This window comes from Myotis lucifugus, unplaced genomic scaffold, assembly GCF_000147115.1.
Source record: "Myotis lucifugus unplaced genomic scaffold, Myoluc2.0 scaffold_19, whole genome shotgun sequence".
In the NCBI taxonomy this organism is placed as follows: domain Eukaryota; kingdom Metazoa; phylum Chordata; class Mammalia; order Chiroptera; family Vespertilionidae; genus Myotis; species Myotis lucifugus.
This window is the reverse complement of record NW_005871067.1, coordinates 4,892,838-4,902,083: the sequence shown is the minus strand read 5'-3', so window position 1 is coordinate 4,902,083 and position 9,246 is coordinate 4,892,838. Positions and strand designations below refer to the sequence as shown.

The 9,246-nt window shown below is 41.1% G+C and overlaps 1 protein-coding gene across 12 annotated transcripts in view; it reads left to right on the top strand.

Annotated features, from left to right (window-relative positions):
* Positions 1-8,093, top strand: part of XPO4 (exportin 4) — a 137,612-nt gene extending 129,519 nt beyond the window's left edge. For 7 of the 12 annotated variants that reach the window (XM_023751185.1, XM_023751180.1, XM_023751179.1 and 4 more), the window contains 5 exons: positions 1,836-1,954; positions 3,225-3,355; positions 3,873-3,990; positions 4,402-4,494; positions 7,875-8,093. In XM_023751185.1, coding sequence (XP_023606953.1) covers positions 1,836-1,954; positions 3,225-3,355; positions 3,873-3,990; positions 4,402-4,494; positions 7,875-8,072 — 659 coding nt within the window. In that variant the 3' untranslated portion in view covers positions 8,073-8,093. Of the gene's footprint in view, positions 1-1,835; positions 1,955-3,224; positions 3,356-3,872; positions 3,991-4,379; positions 4,495-4,755; positions 5,120-7,874 lie in introns of those variants that run through there. The other 5 variants (XR_002828429.1, XR_002828430.1, XM_023751182.1 and 2 more) reach the window with 5 other exon arrangements.
* Positions 8,094-9,246: the final 1,153 nt, after the last annotated feature.

Genomic DNA, 9,246 nt, shown 5'->3' with positions numbered 1-9,246 from the left:
ACTGGTGGCTGTGCTGTCCCGCCCTGCCTGCAGCTATGCAAATTAGCCGCCATCTTTGTTGGCGGTTAATTTGCATATTTTGCTGATTAGCCTATGGGAGGTGTAGCAAAGGTACGTTCAATTACCATGTTTGTCTATTATTAGATAGGATTATTGACCCTTTTCTCTTTATTAAATTTTTTTTATGACTTTTTGATGGCTGAATGGTTTTCCACATTTGGGAATTTAATCAATTTCACTGATATTGGACTTCTGAAATATTTATGATTTTACTGTTACAAATAGAGATACAGTAATCATTTCTGTGGACAAATCTCTGTCTGAATTTCTGATTATATCTTTTAGTATATACAGTGCTCAAAAGGTTTTTACTATATAGCTCTTAAGGGTAACTATCACACTATATCCTGACCAACATGTACATATTATCCTTTAAAAGTCATCTTGAGCCCTTGCCAGTTTGTCTCAGTGGATAGAGTATCGGCTTATAGGCTAAAAGGTCCTGGGTTTGATTCTGGCAAAGGGCACATACCTTAGTTGCAGGGTCCCTGACCCTGGTTAGGGTATGTGCAGGAGGCAACTAATCAATGTATCTCTCTCACATTGATGTTTCTCTCTGTTTCTCCCTTTCTCTTGCACTCTCTCTAAAAATCAATGGAAAAATATCCTCAGGTGAGGATTAACAACAACAAAAAAAGTCATCTTGAATTTAATGAATCAGAAATAGTAACTTTAGTCCTGGCCAGTTGTTCAGTTGTTAGAGCATCAGCCTTTGGACCGAAGGGTCGAGGGTTTAATTCCCTGTCAAGGGCACATACTTTGGTTGTAGGTTCAATCCCCGGTCCTGGTTGGGGCGTGTGCAGGAGGCAACCAGTTGATGTGTCTCTCATACTGATGTTTCTCTCTCTCTCTTTCTCCCCTCTTCTCCTCTCCCCCTCCCACACTCTCTCTGGAGATCAATGGAGAAAATATCCTTGGGTGAGGGATTTTTAAAAAAAAAAATTGCATTGCTTGATTCGAATGAACTGTTTTTCATTGGATTGGTGGTTTCGTTAGATGTTTGTTTATGGACTTTGCTTGCTTATCTGTTTAGGTCTTATGATTCCTATTAATTTATAGGCATGGATTAAGGATAATAAACACTTCATCTTGGTAGCTCTTTTTTTTTTTTTTTAATGACTTTCTTTTTTATATAACATGTTAATTTCCATATTTTCCCCCATTCCTTTTCAGCTAAAAAAAATTCCACACATGTAAGAGATAAAATAGATATTATTGTGGAAATTAATTAATTCATAGTGCGACTAGTGTGTCAGTAGAGTAGATTTACTTTTCACAACATTGATTTAGCTTTAGTTTTCTCTTATTATTTTAAATATATTTTTTATTGATTTCAGAGAGGAAGGAAGAAGGAGAGAGCGATAGAAACATCAGTGATGAGAGAGAATCGTTGATCGGCTCCCTCCTTGAACACCCCATACTGGGGATTGAGTCCGCAACCGGGTGTGTGCCCTGATCCGGAATCAAACTTTGACCTCCTGGTTCATAGGTCGACATTCAACCACTGAGCCATGCCGGCCTGGCAGTTTTCTTTTATTATTGAAGAGTAATATTTGATGTAAACACAGAATACCATCTATATAGAGTACTCTGAGACCCTAAAAAGTGAAATGCAGAAGGGTGACGCAGGCAAGCTTACCAGGTGTCCTATTATCAGGTCAGATTTATTGTGGCTTAGGATTCAAATCTGTTTTTCTTTCTCAAAAGTAGAATGTATCCAACTTTGCAAATTTGTTGATGTTATGGCTGTAAGACTGCGTGGTTTCTGTTTATAGATGAAGTGTTTAGGGGACATGAGCCGGGGCAAGCAGCAAGCAGGTCTGTGTCAGCAGCGGATGTTGTTTTATATGGAGTCAACCTAATTCTGCCCTTGATGTCACAAGATCTTTTGAAGGTAATTGAAGAAAAGAAAGTGAATGTGAACATTAAAATGTGTGTGCTCTAAGTTTCAAGATATTTTAGACAAGAATGTGCCTCTGATTTAACTAAAGGATATGAATACCTGTTTGTCTGATAAGTACACATGGAAATAAAACATTTGAGTTACTGTTAGTGTCATTAACACTCATGTTTACAGCTCAGAACACAGGCCCTCACTCCTGCCCCAGAGTCCTGCATTCAAAATAGGTTACTACAGAAAAAATGGGGCTTTTAGAAACTGCATTCTAATGTTAGCAGTTTTGATTCCCTCATCATTTGTCATTAAGCAATTAAAGTTATGTTAGGTGTTCAGGTGTACACATTCTTCTGGTACTTGTTGAACATTATTCTCAGGTTGAGGGATTAAACAGTGGAAGGAATTTATAAGTCCCTCCATGTAGAAATAGGATGGTAAGAAACCAAGACTCATACAGTTTTTAATTTTGTACCTTCAGACTGTGCGGTACGTTGGTTTTACCACTCAGTATTGGGTGTGATGGTAATGAGGCTGCCTTTCTTACCCCTGTTTTCATGAGATGTCATAGGAGTCTGAAGCTGAGGACAAGGACATGAATGGAGAGGAAGAGGGAGGTGTGTTCGCCTGTGTACATGTGCACAGACAGTGGGGGTGAGAGGGGGGGAGGGAAGAGTACGAGTGTCAGAATGAGAAGGCCATAGATTTCCAGACCATTGCTTCCTATTCTGTCTCTCTCTCTCTCTTTTTAAAAATATGTTTTAGCTGATTTCAGAGAGGAAGAAAGAAGGAGAGAGTTAGAAACATCAATGATGAGAGAGAATCATTGATTGGTTGCCCCCCATTGAGTACTGAGCCTGCAACCCGAGCATGTGCCCTGACCGGCAATCAAACCGTGATCTCCTGGTTTATATGTCGATGTTCAACCACTGAGCCACACCGACCAGGCATCTTGTATGTGTTTTTTAAAATATCATTATGCACTAACCAGGTTGGTTAGAGAGTAGTCCCGATATGCCAAGGTTTCGGGTTCAGTCCCGGTCAGGGCACATAGAAGAATCAACCAGTGAATGCATCAATAAGTGGAATAAAAAGTCATTGTTTGTCTCTCTCCCTCTTTCCCTCCTCCCTCTCCCTTCTTTTCTTGTTCTAAAAATAATTTTAAAAATCATTATACTTAGAAGCTTGCCTGTTATTGTTACTGTTTTGTATTAAAGAAAATAAAATTAGATAACATTAAACATCTAAATATTTAATTTTTCTTTTTCAGTTTCCAACACTTTGTAATCAATACTACAAATTAATTACATTTATTTGTGAGATTTTTCCTGAAAAAATACCACAGCTTCCTGAAGACCTTTTTAAAAGTCTGATGTGCTCTCTAGAACTGGGAATGACTTCGTATCCTTTAAATAGGCATTGTTACCACTTATCACGTGGGGAAAAGATCTTACCTGAAGTTTTAAAACTTTTTATTTTGTATTTCAGTTTTATTTCTTTAAAAAGCCACCATCTCTATAACTGCCCTAATTCTGTGTTTATTTTGTTGTTGTTAGTTTATCACATTCTTTTTCTCCTTTCACAGATTCCAGGGACATTTGGCCCCTGCTTCCCAAATAATTTCACATACTGTTGCTGGGTGTCTGATCTTAGTTACCCGATGGTAGAAAATAGCAAGGCTTTTATCAATGTGTGCCTCATAATCAGAAACATGCTGGAAGTCTCCAGTTGCAGACCCCAAACACGTGTGGATCACCTCAAAACCTTGGGAGTCTTTTTCCACTTAGCTCTGTAAAGGCACATTGTTCGAGCTCTAGCTTACCTGCATTCATTTCTAGAAATGATAATAGCTGTAATTTTTGGTCTTGAATATATCAAGTTTGTCTCCTTGCATTTGCTCTTTGACCTTCATGATCAGAATGAGCTCGGAGGTTTGCCAGCTGTGCCTGGAGGCCCTGACACCATTGGCTGAACAGTGTGCAAAAGCTCAAGATACAGACTCACCACTGTTTCTAGCGACACGGCACTTTCTGAAGGTAAGGTGCTTGGATAGCAGGTTGTGAGGTCACCTGCTTTGATAAGGACTGTCAGTACACATAAATCTTCCAAATCAGGAAATGCTTACTTTCTTTAATAGTCACTTTCTATTCACTGTGTTTTCTGGAGATCCACTTTCTGGACATGTAACTCTCCACTTCTACTTTGTATTCTTAAAAATTGATGTAAATATAATGGGTAGTGGGATAATTTAATTATTATACCACAGGTAGTCACATCCATATCTTATTCTTGGACTTTTAAAAAAAAAAACATTTTCTTTAATTTTCAGATATATTTAATGAACACATACCGCCCTCTCTTTCTATTTTGGAGCAGGGAGGAGCTGGAGGACTATGTGATTTTTGTGTTGTGTGTCTTTATTTAGCGGTTTCCTTGTGCACTTTCAGCTGGTTTTTGATATGCTGGTTCTGCAGAAGCACAACACTGAGATGACGACAGCAGCCGGTGAGGCGTTCTACACGTTGGTGTGCCTGCACCAGGTACGGGCCGCAGCTCCTTGGGGCACTGGTCTGTTAGAAGGAGATGATTCAGATCCACGGTGGGTGTTAACCCTCCAGATCTTAGGGGATCTCTGACTCAGAGCTACAGTTCTGTTGCAGTGTAGTCCTGTTTCTTAACCTCATTAGCTCTGGCTTTTTTTAACTGGAAAAGCTGTTTGTCAGTTAATAAGCATTTATTATACCTTCTGCACTGTTATGACCCGTCCTTTGCCCTAAAGCTTATCCTTACACAATTGTTAGGAACCAGGAATCAGATATGAGAGGATAATGGATATGTGCTTCTGTCCTTGAGGAACTCAGTTTTGTAAGAAAAACAAGATGAATGAGACGGGGCACCCAGAAGAGACTGCCTTCAGAGAGCCGGGCAACAACAGTATTTATTCCATACTACAATATGGAAAATGTTCTTCCCTTACCTTCACCTCCCTTGCCCCCCTTCCTTCTTCTTTGAGACTTTAAAGACTGAAGCAGTCACTGATGTGGGGCCAGTATAACAGAAGAGGAAAAGTTATGCTGGCTCACCCATCTCCCTTCCCTATTGTACATGCCCATCAAGTGTATGTGAAGAATCAGTTTCCCAAAACCTATCCCCCCCCATTCCTCACACATGAGAGAGAGAGAGAGAGAGAGAGAGAGAGAGAGAGAGAGGAGAGAAAGAGAAACATCAGTGATGAGAGAGAATCATTGATCAGCTGCCTCCTGCACACCCAATACTGGGGATCGAGCCCGCAACCTGGGCATGTGCCCTGACCGGGAATCGAACTGTGACTTTCTGGTTCATAGGTCAATGCTCAACCACTGACCCAAACCAGCAGGTCACTAAGACTTTTTCAAAAAGTGTAGAGGCCACCCTGGCTGGTGTGGCTCAGTTGGTTGAGCATTGTCCCATGCACTGAAAGGTTGCTGGTTCAATTCCCCGTCAGGGAACATGGGTGATATTTCACTTTCACATCGATGCTTCTCTCTTTCTCTCCCTTCCTCTCTAAAATCAATAAAAAATCTTTTTTTAAAAAAGGGTAGAGGCCATAGCATCTGCTATGACTGACCCTCGGGGCTTCATTTATTTTCTCTTTTAGAAAGATAGGATTTCAAAGCGATTGTCAAAGTACTTGAAGGCCGCCTTTAGGCAGGCTTCTGTACTGTTTGTGCAGGTGTTCAGAAGTTCACTTCCTGAGATGATGCCCATCCCAGTAAGGGGCCTTTCTGACATTTGATTTCCTGTTCTTACTAGGAAAATACATAAGTCATTATATTCTGGTTGCCTTTTTTTGCTGTTGTTAATCTTCACCTGAGAATATTTTTCCATTGATTTAGAGATTGGAAGGTAAGGGGAGTGAGAGAGAGACACATTGATGTGAGAGAGACTCATCGATCTGTTGCCTCCTGCATGCGCCCCGATCGGGGCCAGGTATCAAGCCTGCAACTGAGGTAGGTGCCCTTGACCGGAATCAAACCTTCAGTTCGAAGGCCAACACTCTATCCACTGAACCAAACTGGCCAGGGCTCTGGTTGCCTTTTTAAAAACATATTCATACAGCCCTAACCGGTTTGGCTCAGTGGGTAGAGCGTCGGCCTGCGGACTGAAGGGTCCCGTGTTCGGTTTCGGTCAAGGACATGTACCTTGGATGCGGGCACATCCCCAGTAGGGGGTGTGCAGGAGGCAGCTGATCGATGTTTCTAACTCTCTATCCCTCTCCCTTCCTCTCTGTAAAAAATCAATAAAATATATTTTAAAAAACCCACAAAAACATATTCATGCATGTAGAACAGAGAACAGAAGCTTGGGATTGGTGAGGATGATGTCCTACTGTTTTGGCCCAGTGACACAGCCAGTACACATTAGCAGGGACATGGTTTGAGTTTATTCTTGTTCCCCTGTGAACAGGCCTGTCCCTTGGAGGGGGCAGTGAAGGCAGCCATTCTGGCTCCATGCCTGGGTGTGGTAGGGTGCTGTCCCCTGCTCTTCTTTTCCAATTGTAACTAACATGGTTTTGCCATTTTGGTCCATCATGATATGCCAAGAAGCTAATGAAAAATAGTGGCAGACCAGCTTTCTTCAAGAAAGCTTATTGCACTGGCCGGGTGGCTCAGTTGGTTGGAGCATCATCCCGTACACCAGAAAGGTTTCGGGTTTAATTCGTGGTCAGGGCATATACCCAGGTTTTGGGTTCGATCCCTGGTCGGGTCGCAGAAAGGAGGCAACCAGTCGATGTTTCTCTCTCACATTGATGTTTTTCTCTCTCTCTTTTTCTCCCTTCCTCTCTCTGAAAACATATCCTTGGGTGAGGATTTAAAAAAGAGAGAGTTTATTTTAGAAAGCTGCCCTGCTTTCATTTCCTTTAATGCCTCACCCACACACCTCTGTGTAAGGCAGTGGTTCTCAACCTTCCTAATGCCGCAACCCTTTAATACAGTTCCTCATGTTGTGGTGACCCCCAACCATAAAATTATTTTTGTTGCTACTTCATAACTGTAATTTTGCTACTGTTATGAATCATAATGTAAATATCTGATATGCAGGATGTATTTTCATTGTTATAAATTGAACACAAAGCATAGTGATTAATCACAAAAACAATATGTAATTATATATGTGTTTTCCGATGGTCTTAGGCGACTCCTGTGAAAGGGTCGTTCGACCCCCAAAGGGGTCGCAACCCACAGGTTGAGAACCGCTGGTATAAGGCTATATTATGAAGGGCACTAACAACATAAAAGATACACACATCATATCCCTGTATTTGTTAAGCTCCTCCTGTCCTTTTTTCCGGAGCCGCTGAGCCACAACGCTGGTTTGAGCTGCATGTGCACAGTCATTCAGATTTTCTACTTCCACTTTGAGAAAGGACCGAAATACCCTTCTCCCACTCTGCCACCTCTCACCTGCATTTGTGTGACCCGCTCTCTGTAGAACTGCGTGGACATAGTGTCTGTAGAAACCTCTTGGAAAATGTCCAAAGGTTGCAGACTTATTTTATATATAAAATGCAAAACAAACATGAATAATGTGCTTTGAAAACACAAAGAGGCAACACAACAAAATTGGTAATACATTGCTTCTGGAGCCAAACAGCCTGGATTCTTGCTCAGAGGCAGTATGATTTTGGATGTATTAGTTAATCTCACTGTTATATAAACTTCCTATAAAACAGGAATATAAACAGTACTTGCCTCGTAGGGTTGTTATAGTAGGTGAATTAGCAATGGCAAAGGCTGGGATGGAACCTAGATTATGTGCTAACTGAAGAAGAGCTGGCAGACCCTGCCTCTTAGAATCCCACCATCCAGTAACTGATATGACCTACTTGTCTGGTGATTGAGGAAGATGTGTTTTTATATGCACTTTATCTCTTCAATAGGCCGAGTACTCTGAATTGGTTGAAACATTGCTGTCAAGTCAACAAGACCCAGTTATTTACCAGAGATTAGCAGATGCCTTCAACAAGCTCACTGCAAGCAGCACCCCTCCTACGCTGGATCGGAAACAAAAGATGGCTTTTCTAAAGAGTTTGGAAGAATTTATGGCAAATGTTGGTGGTCTCCTTTGTGTAAAATAAAGAACAAAACTCTATGCTTAATTTAGATCCTTTCTGCAAAGTGCACTGAATTGCTAAAAGTTGACTTGAGTCTTGTCCTGTCCTTCAGTTTCTTGGCCATTGGGGTTTTGGAGAGCTTGACATGTAATGAATGCAGTTGCGACAGGAGAGCTCAGCCTCAAATCAGCGTCTGCTATTAGGTGTTACCACAGTCGGTCATAAGTATTCTGTAGGTTTTGAATGGTGATTTAACATTTTCAAAAGGAAATATATATGTGCAAACAGATAAGGGCACCATGAAATGTTCAGTGCCTTTTCCCTCTTTGTCAAACATTAGGTGACTAGCCAAAGTTTAAAATTTTCGTTGTGAAATATTAGGTGGCTATGTTCGGTGATGTTTCTCAAACGTCTGTGGACCATCTGCAGCGCTGAGGAACTGGACCCAACTGAAGGCCATCATTGTCAGAATTTCTGTTTGTGGGCTCTGGGTTTTTTCATTTAATAAACTCCTCCCCTCTGTCACCCCAAAAGTTTTGAATCAATGCGAAAATTCTGAATAGGTTTTGTGCTGTGGTGCTTTTCTTCCTGTGATTCAGTTTGAATCTGGCAGGAGGAGAAGGCACTGCCGGTGCTCACTGGCCTGTAACGGGCTGGTGAGCAGGTTTTGTGGAGTACAGGCCTCTAGTCACACTCTGACACCTGAACTTAAGGAGGAAAATGCATGTATATTTTTGTTCCATAAAATGAACTTTAGGAACTGTAGCCATTCCATTGCCTTAATTTTAAGAAAAAAGGACAAAAAACCCAACAGATTTGTTTTAGTAAGAAATGCAGTTTTGATGCTTCGGAGTTGGTTAGGATGTTAGCTACTCTGAACTTGGTGCCCTTTTGGTGGTGTATTCATGTGGGTTTGTGAGTGAAACAAAGGCTCATCCATATGTAGTCTAACTCTTTGAGTATGTTTCTGTCCAGCTTTATATCCATTGCTACAGTATTCTGAGGATGGGAGTGACTGATTCCTGCAGATTTTAGACATTGGGGCATTAGGAGAAATAATTATGCTGGAATGGGTATTTTCTCATTTCATAGGAGTCTTGTAAATTTAAGAGAAAATTTTGTATTGCTGCCATACTTCCCTTAAATTATGGAAACCACAGGCATATGAAACTGCCCACTACCTTGTCCTAGTCACAGG